The following is a 19,103-nucleotide window of genomic DNA, read 5'->3' as shown; positions in this document are numbered from 1 at the left end:
CCAGGCCGTTACCGCTGGCAGCCTCCTTGTCCATATATCCATGACAGCCTGGTTGATCTGGCACTTACCTAAAGGATATTTTCTGGGGCCAAATGCCCCACACAGCATGGTCCCAGACCAGGCCTCCAGGAGGATCAAGGTCTGATCAAACAGGCTATTACTGCTGGCCACATGCAGCCCAACCAATGAACTACAGTCCAGCTAGACAGGCACTGATTTGTGGAACTTGTCCAGTTTTCTCTTGAAGACAGCCCAAGATTTGTTGGTAATTCCCTGTATGCATGAATGGTAAGCAGTGAAGAGTCAAGAGATTTCTGACACTCATTGAGTTCTCTTTCAGAGTAGCCATCATGCCCCTTCTTTTTAGTGGAGGTATTCTGCACCATCTGCCAAGTTTCCTGTCATATGGAGTGAGTTCAGTGTTCAGGTTTGGAACCAGTCTCTCCACGATTTTCCAGGTGTACATTATTATGTACCTTTCTCACCTATGTTCCAAAGAACACAACTATCATTGATATACTTTGATGAGTTCCGAGTTTTTCTACTTCCAGAGCCTGGCCTTGGGCCAGGCTCGTCTGGTGCTCGCCTGGTCAACCAGGCTGTTGCTGCTGTTGGTCGTGACCCACATGTCCATCACAGTCTGGTTGATCTGGTTCCTCGTAAGATGTTGAGCAGCCTGGGGGCCACATACGTTGATACAGTGTTTCCTTATTGTGCTCACTGCATCATGCTTTTCATAGGGTTTATTTGGTACAAGGCCCTCAAGTACTTTCCAGGTATATATATTATGTATCTCTCCTTCGATCCAGTGAGCACAAATTTTTAAGACTTTATGACGTTTCCAATAATTTAATGCTTTATTAGTCCTATACTACATCACAATGGGCCGTAAACAATCTCTATTTGTTCCACCTCTAACATTTCTCCTGCTCTGAACAGAGCCGTCAATACTGATCAATATTCCAAATGAGAGAGCACAAGTGATTGGAAGTGTCATCAATGGCACTATTTGAAGTGGCCTCAAGCATTCCTATTAATTCTGATGCCGGAATACATATGAGCAGTGAAAGTCCTCTGTACATTTTCCAGTTCAATAGTCTCACCTGCCTTGAAGGTGGCCTTCAGTATACAACAGTATTTCAGCCTGGAGAGAACAAATGACTTAAAGACTATCATCATTGGCTCAGCATTTCTTGTCTCGAAAGTTCAAGATATCTAGCCTATTATTTTCCTTGTGGTAGCAATGGGAACACTGTGATCCTAGAATAGATCTTCCGACACCATTACTTCTAAGTCTCTATTGAATTATTTTAATCTGTCCTGTACTCCTCTGCAGTCTTTATTTCCTCCATCCTTCCACTGAGAAGTAACTGGTACTTGTCATCACTAAACATCGTACTGTTGTCTGAGGCCCTCCTGAACACTTGATTTATATCCGCCTGAAGATTCACAGTCTCGACAGATACCACTATCAATGACTCTAGTGTCATCAGCAACGAATGTTATGGTTGCTATGATTTATGTCCTTGTTAATGTTGGATATAAGAATGAGAAACAGAAGTGGGACAAGTACCGTGCCTAGTGGAACAGCTTTTCACTGTGGCAGCCTCTGAGTTCACTTCGTGTACTAGTGCTGTTTTCTATTTGTTAAAAAGTTAAATATTCATCTGCCCATTTTTCCAGTTATTCCTTTTGCACGCATTTTGTGTTTAATCATACCACAGTAGCATTTATCAAACGCTTTTGCAGAGAAAATTGTCCAGTTTCCTCTTGATGACTTCTACACTTCTTCCAACAATTTCTGACAATTTCTGGTGAGATGTTAAAAAGTTTTTACAGTGTTCTTTTATTGTGTCCACAGAGCCCCCTTACACTAGATTTATTCTACACATTCTCCAACATTTCTCACTCCAGTATGTTATGGCAGGGTGGAGATTCCGACTAAATTATCAAGTGTCTTCCACGGTATCTCTCTGCTCCAGTGAGTACATAATCAAGATTTTTGAGGATTTCCCCAAAAATTAAATGCTTTACTGGCTCTTTGTAGGCTGTCAATGATCTCCGAATCTGCTTCAGCTGCTGATATCTCTTCTGTCCTGAACGGTGCCATTAACACATTACAGTGGAGAACCGCAAAATAAAGGCCTTCTGTATTTTACTGCTCTTTGAGATTCAATTTATGCCAAAAGGATGCACAGAAAGTTAAATTCTAAAAACCATGTGAAATTTCAACAAGAAATAAAAACTTGCAATCATTATTTTTTTTTAACAAATCATTAAATGTCAATATATAATATTAATTTCTATCAGCAAATTGAGTATATTAGTTTATATATATCAATGTATGGTATCTGTAGTAACAGAGCGTGTGGGGCTGTGATGGTCCTCCCACAACCTAGTAGAACCATGGTAAGAAATGATTTGTAGTACTGGGAAGATGCCTCAATGCTATTGAAGGGCTCTTCATCCAAGGGATTGGAGCTACACACTCTCCTTCCTCTGATCTGATAACGTAACATTCCCTAGGCTGTTTATAACCCCTCAAATATAACAATAACAAGTAACCTCACATTATTCAGAACTCTCTACCAGGGTTCCTTGATGATATTGAAAGGTTTTTGATTTAAAGAAGTGAACCTACCCTTCCCTTCCGTGGATCAAACCACATTACCTTCCCTTCTCTAAGCAGAGTAATAACCCCTACGGGTTCTGTTCGTGAATATAACAGCACAACAGCAATAATAATTTTCAACACAAACCTTAAATATACTGACCTTAAATGAATTAAAAAGGTAATAGAAGCACCAGGCGATGATGACATTATAATAAAGACCTACGAGGTAGGAGACAATGGTGGAGGCTACACCTAGACCCCCCCACCACGGAGAAATGAGGTTCCACACTCCTAAGGAACCCTGTCGTAATCTCTGACCGATGCCCAGCTCCAGCAGGAAGAGAGGAGCTCCCTCCAGCACCATCATTATCAAGTACGGGATGAGGAAGGCACCTGGTAGACAACAGTACTAACATTAGTCATCACAGTAGCACTGGGTCACCCATACGGTTTTACAACTTGCTTTAAATATACACAAATAATCATACTACTAGTATTACTATTACTACTACTACTACACTACTATTACTACACTACTATTACTACACTACTACTACTACTACTACTACTACTACTACTACTAATAATAATAATAATAATAATAATAATAATAATAATAATGTGGAAAATATTACATTTTCAATACAACAATGAAAAATTGATATTATTATTATTATTCAATATAGTAATATTGTGTAAAAAGTAACCATTTTATTAAATTTGTTGTGTTGCCAATGTTGATGCAATTATACAAATTAAATTAACAATTTAGCCTTTATGGCGAAGAAAACATAGTGCAAGAAAATAAACTCAGTGTTGGTTACATGTCCCAGAACACGTACTATACTCGAGACAGTCAACCAACTCGACTGTGAAAAATTCTGACATGTCGATTTATAACAAAACCGAAATAAATTTGTCTTTGACAATATGTGTAATAGATCATCATATGATGAATCAAAATCAAAGTAATATGAACCCGAAACTTTTTTCCCCTTAAAAAGTCAACCTTTGCAATATTTTTTATGATTCATAAACAATTAGAAATAATAATTTCAATTAGCACCCAATCTTGGGACTAAAAATATATATATAACATCAGTCTCATGCCGGGAGTATTCATTAGTGCATGCTTCAAAAAGTATCTTTTAAAACTTTATAGATATTAGTCAACTAACAACCACAGTAACCAGACACAAACTGCTATACTTGTTAACATGTATCTGTTCATCCTACCCAGGGGCGGATTACCGCATAGGCAAACGAGGCATTTGTTTAGGGCCCCGCGCATTTGGGGGCCCCGCGGTCCAAGGGGTTAAGGGGCTCATCCAAGTCTGCGCACATGGTGCAAGTGCAAAGGGGTCCCTACCTAAAAAGTTCAAGTGTTTGTAAAGTAAAATTGATTTTTAAAAATTAATCAAAACAAAAATAAATAATGAAATAAAATAAAAATAAATAAACCTAACCATAGATGGCAAAAATTCAACACGCCTTTGTTTACATCAGAACAGCTGTGTTTTCCCGCTAATGGGTGAGTATGGGAGATTCCTCTCCAATTTTCTGTAGTAATTACACGTTATCTAGACTTGTACTGTGACAAATTAACTGAAGTGTTGTTGATAGACATTGATGTGTATGGATAAATGTTTGTTTTCGCCTCTAAATGTTAAGGGAGGTACCTGATAGGGTTACTTGACCAGTAAAGACGCATGGACCAGTAAAGACGCATTTTTGGTAAAAATACTATAAAGAAAAACCTAAAAACGCAAACTGACTTCCGTTTGTAGGTTTTAAAAGCACTTTGTCCTGTCTTTAAGTCTTTATCATTTCAATAACAGATCTCAATTGATTGATGTTCTACATCACTTCCGTCGCAAATGCTTAGTTTTCAAGTTGCGACGGAAGTGATGTAGAACATCAATTAATTTACTACATATTTCCCCAGAAACACATAAGCCACATCAGAAAATCGTTGGTTGGGTGAAACTGAAAATTGTCCCTGCATTCTTTAATTCTCATGTCCTTATCTATGGTGGTAGGCCATATATCATGCAAAACATAATGATTAGTTTAGCTATGAAAACGGTAATATAAATACCATTGTGCATTGTTCTTGGACTCAGTATGATTTCTGTTTAAGTAAACTGGAGATCAAGGAGGATGAATTAGTAAAATATTCGTAGCCCAAATCACTAACCTAATCTATGGTAAAAGTTCTGTATATGACTCCTTTCTGGTAACGTTCTGAATTTTTAGATGCGCAGCCAGAGGAAAGGGGGCTACAAGGGCCATATCCCCCCAATTGACAGAAAAAATTTTTAATAATAATTAAAAAATTAATAATAATTGATAATGAAAAATTTGTATTCGCAGGATTACAGACAGTGATACATCCTCATTATGGCATCTCGTGAACGTGATGTTGGACGTTCTTATGCGAGTGGGTCACAGAAAAGAAAGAAGAAAATTCAAGAAGAACAGAAAAAGAAAGATGTAGGAAGCTGCAGAAAGATCACAGACATGCTCACGAAAACAGTTTCTGATGTTACCAGTACAGTTGAATCTGCAGATACGTCAGATCATACAGGAAGCCCTCCCTCCATTATTTCTCAGCCAGCATCTACTTCTTTTGTGTCTCCTCTCAATGTCTCAACGGACATTTCATCCACAGGATTTGTCTTAAAAGATCCTGCCTCATGACCAAATGTAATCCCAGATTCTCTACGTAATGCTTTCGTTGCAGAAAACTTCAGTCAAACTCTGAACACTGACTTTAGGTAATCAGCGGTGGCCCGGTGGCCTGGTGGCTAAAGCTCCCGCTTCACACACGGAGGGCCCGGGTTCGATTCCCGGCGGGTGGAGACATTTCGACACGTTTCCTTACACCTGTTGTCCTGTTCACCTAGCATCAAATAGGTACCTGGGTGTTAGTCGACTGGTGTGGGTCGCATCCTAGGGGACAAGATTGAGGACCCCAACGGAAATAAGTTAGACAGTCCTCGATGACGCACTGACTTTCTTGGGTTATCCTGGGTGGCTAACCCTCCGGGGTTAAAAATCCGAACGAAATCTTATCTTAGCAAGGATTTATGATGATGGAAGTCGTCGTTGTTTAAAGTCATCTGTGTTTTATAGGAAGCTTGCAAATTCAGAAACTGTGAAAAGATCATTGATGGTATATTCTGAAAGCTCAGGAAAAGTGTACTGTTCAGCATGCAAGCTATTTTCTACCAAAGAAAATACCTTCACACAGGGGTTCAATGACTGGAAAAATTCCAATCGTTTCGAGGAACATGAAAACAGCACCACTCACAGGAGCTGCATTTTAGCCAGTGTATTTCGTGCACAGAAAAAAGGCTTATTGGATTCTCATTTGGAAAATCAAACTGAAAAAGAGCGCACTTATTGGAGAAAAGTTTTAGAAAGAGTTGTTGCTGTTGTAAAATTCTTAGCTCTAACCCCTCAAGGAAGGTTCCTTGATGTTGGTGAGGGGCTCTTGATTTAGGGAATTGGATCTGTGCTCCAGTTCCCCGAATTAAGCCTGAATGCCTTCCACATCCCCCCCCCCAGGCGCTGTATAATCTTCCGGGTTTAGCGCTTCCCCCTTGATTATAATAATAATAATCTTAGCTCTAAGAGGACTTGCTTTCCGTGGAGAAAATGAGGTTTTTGGTTCGGAAAACAATGACAATTTCCTAGGGATCATAGAACTGTTAGCACAATTCGATCCATTCTTAGCAAATCATGTGTCACGCCTTGGGAATGCAGGAAGAGGCACTGTATCTTACATGTCATCTACTATATGCAATGAATTTATTGAACTGATGACTAAGAAGGTCCTCAATAACATCATAGCAGCTGTGAAAACTGCAAAATACTTTGCAATAAGTGTAGATTCAACACCAGATATTTCACATACAGATCAATTGACATTCATTGTTCGCTTTGTCGACTCCAGTGGTAAGCCTGTAGAGCGCTTTATAAAATTCATTCCTCTTTCAGGCCATGATGGAGAAACAATGATGAATGTAGTACTGGATACTCTGCTTGAACATGATCTCTCTATTATGGATTGCCGTGGCCAGAGCTACGACAATGCAAGTAACATGTCGGGTAAATATAATGGATTGCAAACCCGTATCAAGCAAATCAACCCACTTGCTGAATATGTGCCCTGTTCAGCACATTCTCTTAATCTTGTTGGGTCATGTGCTGCGGAGTGTTGTGTCGCTGCAGTTTCATTTTTTTGGACTTTTACAAGCACTCTTTAATTTTTTCTCTGCTTCAACGCATCGGTGGAGTATACTCAAGTCAACCATTCATGGAGATGTCATCAAATCATTATCAACAACAAGGCGGTCAGCGCAGCATGATGCAACACATGCTTTGAAAGACAGCTTTGCTGAAATACGTTCTGCTTTGATCCAAATAGCAGAGGATGAAGACCAGACAGCAACTACAAGAAGCGAAGCAGCCAGCTTAGCATCAAAATTGGAAGATTTTGAACTGGCCTTACTCTGTGTGCTTTGGGACTGTATACTGGAACGGTTAAATGCCACGAACAAGACACTTCAGAAAATTGAAATTGAAATGGCTACTTGTGCTAACCTCTATGCAGGCTTAGTGGAATTTGTAAGCTCACTTCGCAATGATGAAGCTTTTGAAATGTTTGAAGAGAAAGCTAAACTGCTGGTGAAAGACTACAGTTACCGGGCTGATCATCAGCGGTCAAGGAAGAGGAAACGCAATTTCGAAGAGCCAGACAATGAAATTGTGTTGCTACCAAGACAGAAATGTAAGACAGCTACATACTTCGTCATTCTGGATTCACTGATTACAGAATTGGTGAAAAGAAAAGAAATCTACAAGAATCTCAATGACAAGTTTGGATTTCTGTTCAAAATTACTACTATGCCAGATGCAGAATTGAGAGAAGCTGCATTAAAGTTGCAACAACACCTTTCAGCAGATGTTCAGGACACATTTGTTGAAGAAATAGTGAATTTTTCTGGGTATATGAATCAGATTAAAGCTCCACCTGAAAAATGTGCGCCCTCAGCTGCTTTGAAACATTTAAGAAATGCAGGTATCTCAGAAACCTTCCCTAATGTTGACATAGTGTATCGCCTTTACCTAACACTTCCAGCTACTAACTGTGAAGGAGAACGTTCATTTTCTGTTTTGAAAAGAGTGAAAAACCAGCTCCGTTCAACAATGAGCCAAGACAAATTGTGTAACCTAGCCTTGTTGACCATTGAGTCTGATCTAACAAGAAATATTGATTTTCAGAATATAATTGATGATTTTGCCAATCTGAAATCCAGAAAAAAGTTTATTTAAGAAGTGCCTGTGAATATAAACAATTCTTTACTTTCTTGAGTTTATAAGATTTGATAGTCTTATGCATGATGCAATGATAACAATAATGGTCAGTGATTTATAAAGGGAATAATAGTGCTGTAGTGGTTATGCTGAATATAATAGGTACATGATGTCACTACTTTAATAGCCTAATCTAGTAATACTATGCTGTCTTGAGTTTATTCTCTTTAAAACGCATGATTTAACAAGATAGTTATAATGGCTGTTGGTAAATGGTTTTGGTTGTCTTGATGTACTTTCCCTATTAAATTTAATCTAAATAGCCAGACTGTATTTAATTAGACCTTAAACAGGCTCACACCGCCCCCCCCCCCCCCCCACCCCCAAGCCGGAAGGGGTCACTTCGCTTACCCGTAACTCGTGTGTGATGAATGGTTTGAAAAACCGACAAGTTGAAGATTGAGACACTTATGCTGCATAAAGATTCCCATATGCAGCATAAGTGTCTCAATCTTCTACCCGTAACTCAAAGGGACCCGCCAATCTGAATAGCCTAGGGCCCGGAGACTTCTTAATCCGGCCCTGATCCTACCTCATCAGATATACAACTGAAATACATCACTGGACAAAATTAGTGCTGAGAGATACCCAAGGAACATGAATAAACATCGGAACTACCAGACAAGGAATTACATTGACGATAAATAAAGAATTTGAATGTTCCTGCTGGAGACCAAGATGGCTTGTTGCATGTGAGGTTGTCTTCACCAGCTTGATGGCAGCTACTGCCATCAAGCCTTTGAGTTGCACAACACAGCTGCTTATCGAGTTTAATGAATAAAGAATAAAAAGGCACAATACCCTGTCTGGAACGATACACAAATAACTCGCATATAGAATGCAGCTTATTTCGGCCAGAGTTGGCCCATGTTTTGATGGCCACGTAGTGTTAGTGTGAAGGTGGTATATGGTAAAAAACCCTCTTACTACACAAAGGTAAAAGAGAGTCACTCCTGTACTTACCTAAACACAATTCACATTCATCTTTCTTCTATATACTATATGCTAAATATATAAATGCGGTTTGCATTTCTCATTAAATGTTAACGATTTATTATTAACCATAATGCAGTATTTGATTTAATTGTGACAGTGATCCTTCATGCAGTTAAATTAAGAAGTGAATGATCAACAAAGTAGTGGCGTTTATAAGGTATGTGTGAAGGACATCTGTGGGGAAAAATGATGAGTTTAAATCCCCACAATCCCAAACGATCATCATGAACCAAAAATTTTTGGACCCAAAGGCGTGTTTTTAATCTTTCCAATGAAAAATACGAGAGCATTAGTGAGATGCTAATGCTAGCAAAGTGGACAAGTAATTATGATGTCATTAATTATCATTACTGAGTTAACAAGCAGCTAAATTAGCTAATCGTAACTAATTAATAAATAGTCATAATATATACATATACATGTATATATATATATATATATATATATATATATATATATATATATATATATATATATATATATATATATATATATATATATATATATATATATATTATATATATATATATTATATATATATATATATATATGTATTATATATTATATATATATATGTATTATATATATTATATATATATATATGTATTATATATATATGTATATATATATTATATGTATATATATGTTATTATATATTATATATATTATATGTTATATATAATATATATATATATATATTATATATATATATATATATATATATATATATATATATATATATATGTATATATATATATATATATATATATATATATATATATATATATTATATATATATATATATATATATATATATATATATATATATATATATATATATATATATATATATATATATATATATATATATAATGTATGTATATTATATATATATATTATATATTTATATTATATCTATTATATATGTATATATATATTATATATGTATATTGTATATATATGTATATTATATATATGTATATTATATATATATATATATTATATATATATTATATATATATTATATATATATATATATATATATTATATATATATTATATATATATATATATTATATATATATATATATATATATATATATATATATATATATATATATATATATATATATAATATATATATATATATATAATATATATATATACATATATATATATATATAATATATATATATACATATATATAATATATATATATATATATATATATATATATATATATATATATATATATATATATATATATACATATATATATATATATATATATATATATATATATATATATATATATATATATATATATATATATATATATATATATATATATATATATATATATATATATATACATATATATATATAATATATATATGCAAAACAACCACTCTGAAAGAATAGAGAAATTCCAAGCGCTTTCGTGACTACTCACATTATCAAGTTCCTTGATAATGTGAGTAGTCACGAAAGCGCTTGGAATTTCTCTATTCTTTCAGAGTGGTTGTTTTGCATATTTTGAAATCACCTGTTTACTGTGATCTTATTGCATAATATATATATATATATATATATATATATATATATATATATATATATATATATATATATATATATATATATATATAATATAATACGTAATTTATTATACGCATAATATTTCAGTTGTATTTCTGTATCGATTTTTTTTAACGCGTCGGCCGTTTCCCACTGAGACAGGGTGACCCAAAAAGAAAGAAAAACCCCAAAAATAAAGAAAAAACTTTTATTATCAATCAATATTTTCACCTCACTCATACATAATCACTGTCTTTGCAGAGGCCCTCAGATACGACAGTTTACAAGTCCTTCCAAACTGTCAATATCCCAAACCCATCCTTTAAAGTACAGGCATTGTGCTTCCCATTTCCAGGACTCAAGTCCTGCTAACCGGCTTCCCTGAATCCCTTCACGAAATATCGATGTGTCAATAATAAATACGAATGCTAAGTACTAAGTACTTCATCATGTTAGCCATCAGTATGGCAACTAATTATGAATATACTAGCATGTTTACTACGAACTGCTTCAGTCAAGCAACTCAAATGGTCAATGATCCCAATTATGTATAAAGCAGCATTAACCTTTAAACGGTGTTCAACGTACGATTCACTGCTTTGATGGACGCCACTTTAATTGAGATTCTGGTGTCATCACCAAAGGATGTTTAGATGCAATGATTATGTTCTTGTCTATGTTAGACATGAGGAGAAACAAGTGTGGCGAGTACTGTGCCTTAAGGAACAGAGCTTTTCACTATGGCAGCCTCGTCTTCACTTTGTTTACTGTGTGTGACGGGCTGGAGTTTTGAGACTCTATGACCGCGGGTTCCATCCCGGCCGGGGGTATTGTTGGGTTTAATTTATTAAGAATTTAAATAATATCCATCTACCACTGTACCAATTATTTCTTTTGCATATAATTTATGTGCTATCACACCATGGTTGCAGCTGCCAAAGGCTTTTGCAAAATCAGTGTAAACAACATCAGCATTCAGCTTATCTTCCAATGAATCCAAAAATATAGCATAAGGGTCTAGCAATTGTGAAAGGTAGCAGCGACATGCTGTAAACCCATACTGCACTGGATTGTTCAATTGTTGTGATTCCATGCTACTGGCAGTCTTATTTCGCAGGACCTGTTCCAAGATTTTCATAATGTGTGAAGTTAGCACTATTGGCCTAAGGTTTTTGCAGTTGCTGTACTGCCAACTTTGTGGCTTTTTTGATGACTTTGGGATGACACCAGTGTTCAGGTTCATTCTCATTAAAATACTAAAAGCCCAAGATAATGGTTTCTTACAATTTTTTAATGAATATGGAGTTCCATGAGTCTAGTCCTGGGGCAGAATGCGTGGACATGCTGTCGATGGCTTTTTCACAACTTGGCCGATCAGTCACTCTTAGTAGGAAATAGTTCGGTTCTCCCTTGCATTATTATTATAATCAAAAAGAAGCGCTAAGCCACAAGGGCTATACAGCTCTCCCTTGCAAACATCTGCATTTGCTGTCTTTATTTATGATATCAGCTTGTAACAAATTGAGCAATCTTGGACCACGAAAGTTGACAGTGTTCTCTAATTATTCTTATGGCAAGAGGAAGAGAGTATGTATACTGCAGTGATTGCAGTAACTAGAGTGCTGATGTTGGGTATGGGCCAGATTTGCCCCAGGGTACAGATGTTGGGTATGGGCCAGACTTGCCCCAGAGTACTGATGTTCGGCATGGGCCAGGCTTGCCCCAGGGTACTGATGTTGGGTATGGGCCAGGCTTGCCCCAGGGTACTGATGTTGGGTATAGGCCAGGCATGTCCCAGGGTACTGTTGTTGGGTATGGGCCAGGCATGTCCCAGGGTACTGTTATTGGGTATGGGCCAGGCATGTCCCAGGGTACTGATGTTGGGTATGGGCCAGGCATGCCCCAGGGTACTGACGTTGGGTATGGGCCAGACTTGCACCAGTGACCTCCCACGTGTGTGCGTGTGTAGAGGTCATCCTCTTTTGTCAAAATCTGTGATGATGACAGCATTTCCTGCCGCCACAAAAAAAAAAAAAGAAATATTATCCATTGTGACAAGAAATTTCACTAAACTTTACACAAATGAGCTGAAAATTAAAGCTCTCTAAATATATATACAGTACATAATACAATTAAAATTTCATTACACATTCAAATAATCTTATATAATCCAGCCTCCAAATTCAACGAACAAATATTGATCAGCCTCTGAGTGTAGGATATGTGTACTGAGTATTGATCACCCTGTGTAGGTGTAGGATATATGTACATTGTATTGATCAACCTTCAGGTGTTGAGTACACGTTACGTTACTCTTTAGTGTTATCAAACCTAACCTTACCTGACCTAAAACTTGGTCTTGGTGTCTGGTCTCATAACAACACTTCTACTCGATAAGATCAATTTTAGTAGCACTCTGCAAAGTGTTCAGCAGTGCCAACTCTGTCCTTCATATTGCCTTGCAGTGCCAGGTCTTAAATTTAGCAGATTATTTTGTGGTGTCGCCCATTTGACTGCAATGCCACCTATTTGACTGCTGTGTCACCTATTTGACTGCGGTGTCACCTATTTGACTGCGGTGTCAACTATTTGACTGTGGTGTCACCTATTTGACTGTGGTGTCACCTATTTGACTGCAGTGTCAACTATTTGACTGCGGTGTCAACTATTTGACTGCGGTGTCACCTATTTGACTGCGGTGTCATCTATTTGCGGTGTCACCTATTCACCAGATTGTCTTACAGTGTCATATCTTTCATATGAACCTGCAAAATATAGCCTGGTGGTAGGAGTATAGTTTCAAATTTGCCTCGAGACTTCTTATTGATCATCAAGGCAAAATTATTTACTGTGGAGGGCTAAATTTTACATTCTAAAGTACTTGAGTTGTCTAAAAAAAAAATAATTTACAGGGCAGTCCCTGATTGTATCAGATTTTCATGGAAGTCTGTTAAAAGTTAGAAAATGAAATGAAACATACGAATTTAGATGTCAGAATTTATTCCAGAATTCAGCCAAAAATTTGTGCAAAATCTGTTGAATACCGTCTCAGGAAATCTGTTCCCTCGCTACCGTTCAAGGGGGGGAGGGGAGATGATGCACTGATGCTGGTGAAGAGACCTTATTCCAAGGAGTTAGAGCTGGTCTCTCCCTCCTCATATTGAATCTGATTACCTACCATTCCCCAGATGCTGAATTAACATTCATGTGTGCAGTGCACCAACATGAATATAGTAAGTCTCTTGTCCACTAACAGTGTGAGGTTGGGCACCGACCCAGCTATCCTCTCGAGTTTGGTATGTGGTGGAAGTCTGCATTATCCCTGCAATGGGCTGGTGGCTAAATCATTGTTTTTCTTCAAATACTTGTATATAATTTTCCTGATATTTAAGCGGTGAAACGTTCTCTATCGAGAGAGATTTTTTTTTTTGGGGGGGGGGGACCATTTCGGGCTGTGGTTCATACGTTGGACTGCGTGCAGCCAGCAATAACAGCCTGGTTGATCACGCCTTGATCCACCAGAAGGTCTGGTCTGGGACTGGGTCCCAGGGGCGTTGATCCTCGGAAGCATCCTGCATCTTGCAGTGGTATTCATTTATGTATCAAATCCTGCACTGACCCCCGACAACATCTTTCAGACACTCCAGGTATGTGCCTAATTTAGACTGTTCGTGCACGATACAGCAATAAACCTTGATTTTATGTCTGTTAATGGTGGACTGTATAAGTTGTATCAGGTACTTGTAGAAATAATAATTATTATTATTGTTATTATTATTATTGGTAGGTTCGTCAATTTTAAAAGCAGCATAAAATAATTATTATTAGGTCAGGGAGGTACTCATTGTAAGTTCTCCCCTTTTTAAGTCCGAAATTTTCTAGGATATTGTCGAGAGAATGTGGAAAAAAAAGGCTAGCAGGCCACACCAAAGGGGAAGATTATTATGGCTCCGGCCTTGTCGAGGTCAAATACTAACCTGGGCTTGTTTATTCCTTCTCCCCCTCTTGCAAATACTTAAGTGATAAATCGTCGAAGTCTCATGTACGCTTTTCAGCGGTAGAAGAAAATCCACATGTAAACAAAGACTGAAAAATAGTTGATATCCATATGGGGATAAACATTCATGAGTTTCGAATCTTTTTACTCCCGGAGCCCGGTCATTGGTCAGGCTCGTCTGGTGCTATCCTGGTCATTCAGGGGATCGCAGACTGAGTTCGAAATAAAAAAAATCCACGATTCTCCCGTCTTTTTCTTTATGTGATTTTCATTCTGTCACGTAAAGTAAGTTTGTAACAATTTAAGAGATGATCCTATAGTGTCAAATAAAATTAGATTTTTATAATGATTCCAGGAGGGTGATACAATGTTGTATCAGAAGAGCAATGACTAATTTTGCTAGACGGGACTCGGGTAACAGGTTATCTGGGTGAAGGACCTGTGCCACCCACTACCCACTGGTCACCCGTCACTCACTGAAGAGTCACTCACTTGGCACTCTGATGTGAGGTGCACCTCCGGTTTCACTCCAGAGCCTGTGACTCATCAAGCCACAACCCAGCCCACTGGTCATTTGCCAGTCACCTATAACTCACCCACCAGACACTCAACCTGAAACCCACTGCGGTAATTAGATAAACTTTGGTATATATGCCTTGATAGGACGAAATTGATGAAGAAGCTGTAATATGTGGATGATCTGCCCCCACCAGGTAAATCACGTGATCTCTCCAGGTGTTACACCTGATTAATAGTGGATCATATGATGTTAGGGCATGTACTTAACCCCTATACTTTGCCCTATTACAGCTCTGGGGGACACAGGCTGTGCGAAGGAAAGACAGCAGGGTGCAGCTGCTGTGGTTTTTAGGTCGTCATCCTTTAAGATAAGTGAAGCGTGTTTGATTTTTTTTTGGGGGGGGGAGGGGGTTCACTGCCCACCAACCATGTCATAAACTAGACCTGATCAAGTTGGTGTTAGTCACTTGCAGACCAATGTATGCACCACAGTCTTGCTGATTAAAAATTGATTTAAGGAACTTATCAATTTTTTTCCTGAAGACTGCCAGGGGTTTATTGGTAATTCTCCCTTATGTGTGAAGGAAAGGTGTTGAGTCTTGGTCCCTTTACACTTACCGAGGTTGTCCTTAATGTGCTCATAGTACCCGTGCCTTTTTGCCCTCTCATTCAAGTTCCAATATACCTTGCAAAGGAATATACGGTACTATGATTTATATTTATCTCGGATATGAGAATAAGAAAGGAAACTGAAAAAAATAATTCATACACAGTTCCTGCTAACAGTTCAGGAGGTCATAGCCCCCTGTGATATACCTGTGATCAATTTCGAGTATTCTTCCACCCTCAGGTTTATACAGCATTCACAACCTTGCTGGTTTGACAGGTGTAGCTGGTAATGGTCCAAGTTTCCTCCTGGAAACCTCTATTTCTGCAACATTTCTTATATCTGGTGGTCACTGCCAGGTGAAGTACATCACGTAAACACCGAGTCTGAATTGAGCTCATGTAAAATTTACTTCTTCTTGTGCGGGTGGTTTTTTTTTTCAGATGAATGACTGTTTATTTAACATACATAGATTCAGTAATAAACATCAAAAGTAAGTGACACTGACTTTATATTTATCTAGCAGGAACCCCCCCCCCCAAAAAAAAAAAAAAAAAAAAATATTTACCGACAGGATTCATTAGTCTCTCACATCCCCCCCTCCCCCCGGGTCAAAACTTTGTAAACAAACCATGCCTGACTTGGCCAACATCAACACCATTAACATTTTTGAGTTTATAACTTGAAAACATCACATTTGTGTCCATCGATGTGTTGGCATCGATTTGAGTCTGTGTGAAATGTGATGCACCGCGTCATGACAGCTCCAACCACCACTTAAAAACTTACTATCTTATTTTTTTCATGTTTGTCCTAACTTTTAAAATTATATATATATATATATATATATATATATATATATATATATATATATATATATATATATATATATATATATATATATATATATATATTAACACGTCGACCGTTTCCCACCGAGGCAGGGTGACCCAAAAAGAAAGAAAAAAACTTTCATTATCATTCATCACTGTCACCATCACTCATACATAATCACTCTTTGCAGAGGCGCTCAGATAAAACAGTTTAGATGTCCCTCCAAACTGCCAATATCCCAACCCCCTCCTTTAAAGTGCAGGCATTGTACTTCCCATTTCCAGGACTCAAGTCCGGCTAACCGGTTTCCCTGAATCCCTTCACAAAATATTACCCTGCTCACACTCCAACAGCTCGTCAAGTCCCAAAAACTATTCGACTCCATTCACTCCTATCTAACACGCTCACGCACGCTTGCTGGAAGTCCAAGCCCCTTGCCCACAAAACCTCATTTACCCCCTCCCTCTAACCTATTCGGGGACGACCCCCCACATCGCCTTCCTTCCCCTACATTATATATATATATATATATATATATATATATATATATATATATATATATATATATATATATATATATATATATATATATATTTATATAAAGTGAGCGTAGCTCACTTACCAGTGAGCTACGCTACACCCCGCGGGGGAAAAGGATGGTAAATCAAGGGGAAAGGGAGTAATAGGAGAGAAGGAGAGCAAGGAAAGGTGAAGAGGAAAGGAAAGGGATGCAAAGATAACTAAGGGAGAGATTAGTAAGGAAGGGAAGGTTTGGAAGAGAAGGGAGAGTAGGGAAGGGTGGGTAGGGAAGGGAAGGAAGGGTAGGAAATGGAAGAAGAAGAATGGCAAGGGAAGGAAGAGGTGGGGAAGTGAGAAAGAGGAGGGGAGGGTAGGCAGGGAAAGGGTGAGTTGGGAGAGGAAGGGGATGAAGGAAAGGAGAGGCGAGGGAGGGAAGGGGAGAGGAGGGGATACCAGACACTGCCAGGGATACACATCAAGTTGGTATTTTAAGCTGTCTAAATATAGGCCGAAGAGCTTAATTACCTCCCCCTTCCCAGCTAACTAACACGGGGGGGGAGGGAGAGGGGGAGTGGGAGGGGATGAGTTGCTGGATGTGGGAGGGGTCCAGAAGTGGTGGGTTGGGGAGGGTCGAGAGGTGCCGGGGGAAGGTGGAAGGGTAGAAGCATGAATGGGATGTAGGGGTAGGGGTAGTGGTTGGGTAGGGGTAGGAGAAGGGGTTGAAGAATGGGTAGGAGTAGGGGTAGGAGTAGGGGATGGAGTAGGGGTAGGGGAGGGGTGGAGGAAGGGGGTCACATGACCTAAGTTACATCTGGGGAGTCAACGCCCCTCGTGGCCCAGTCCCAGACCAGGCCTCCTGGAGGATCAAGGCCTGATCAACCAGGCTGTTAATGTTGAATTAGACACATGTGCAACTCTTGGGTATCTTTATTGAGGAAACGTTCCGCCACACAGTGGCTTCATCAGTCCATACAAAGGAGAAACTTGAAGAACAGGAGGAGAATGAGAGGAGGAGAATGAGGTAATCAGTCCATCAACCTTGAGTCGATGTGGTCAGTCCATCGACTCAAGGTTGAGGGACTGATTACCTCATTCTCCTCCTCTCATTCTCCTGTTCTTCAAGTTTCTCCTTTGTATGGACTGATGAAGCCACTGTGTGGCGAAACGTTTCCTCGATAAAGATACCCAAGAGTTGCACATGTGTCTAATTCAACATGTCGGTTGTCTGAACCATTCATCTACAGGCTGTTAATGCTGGACACACTTAGTCCAATGCACAAACCACCGTCATAGCCTATCTGGCCAAGTCGATAGGTTCACCAGGTGGCGGAAAGTAGTAATAGAAGATTAAGTTCCGTCGTTCATTGTGGAGGAGTATGTAAGTAGAGCGAGTTACAGTGACTTGTCCTTACACTGCTGCTCCAGGATATGAACTAATATGACCTAGGATGGCACTCATACGCTGATGACAATGGCTATATAAGTCATGCTTGAATACTTCACATACAGATATAACAGTTAACAGTAACATACAAGGGGTGTCCAATACGTTACTGTGTGCTGCATTTACATACAGTACTAATAGCTTATCAGAAAAACACTTGTCACCCACAGATTTTCCAAAAGCAGTTGGGGGACTACCGCAAGTGTTGAACAAGAGAAGTAGTTTTATCTTATAAATTTAATTTCACATCGTATCCCACTTGACCCGAGTACCAGACGTGTGTGTGTGTGTGTATATATATATATATATATATATATATATATATATATATATATATATATATATATATATATATATATATATATATATATATATATATATATATATATATATATATATATATAACAGAATTCTTCCTTCGTAAGCCATGCGTGTCGTAAGAGGCGACTAAAATGCCTGGAGCAAGGGGCTGGTAACCCCTTCTCCTGTAAGAACATAAGAACGAAGGAACACTACTGGCCCATGCGAGGCAGGTCCAAGTCTCCTACCGGCTTAAGCCAATGCACCCAACCTAGTCAGGTCAGGTCACATTGACTTAAGGGAGGAACACGGCAACC

The 19,103-nt window shown here is 38.2% G+C and overlaps 1 protein-coding gene across 5 annotated transcripts in view; it reads right to left on the bottom strand.

Annotated features, from left to right (window-relative positions):
• LOC128699114 (sodium- and chloride-dependent transporter XTRP3A) overlaps window positions 1-19,103 on the bottom strand; it is a 250,735-nt gene that overhangs the window by 63,419 nt on the left and 168,213 nt on the right. For all 5 annotated transcript variants that reach the window (XM_070096563.1, XM_070096564.1, XM_070096565.1 and 2 more), the window contains exon 2: window positions 2,775-3,007. In XM_070096563.1, the coding sequence (XP_069952664.1) occupies window positions 2,775-3,007 (233 nt within the window). The remainder of the gene's footprint in view (window positions 1-2,774; window positions 3,008-19,103) is intronic.

This window comes from Cherax quadricarinatus, chromosome 54 (assembly GCF_038502225.1).
Source record: "Cherax quadricarinatus isolate ZL_2023a chromosome 54, ASM3850222v1, whole genome shotgun sequence".
In the NCBI taxonomy this organism is placed as follows: domain Eukaryota; kingdom Metazoa; phylum Arthropoda; class Malacostraca; order Decapoda; family Parastacidae; genus Cherax; species Cherax quadricarinatus.
This window is presented reverse-complemented; position numbering and strand designations above follow the sequence as displayed.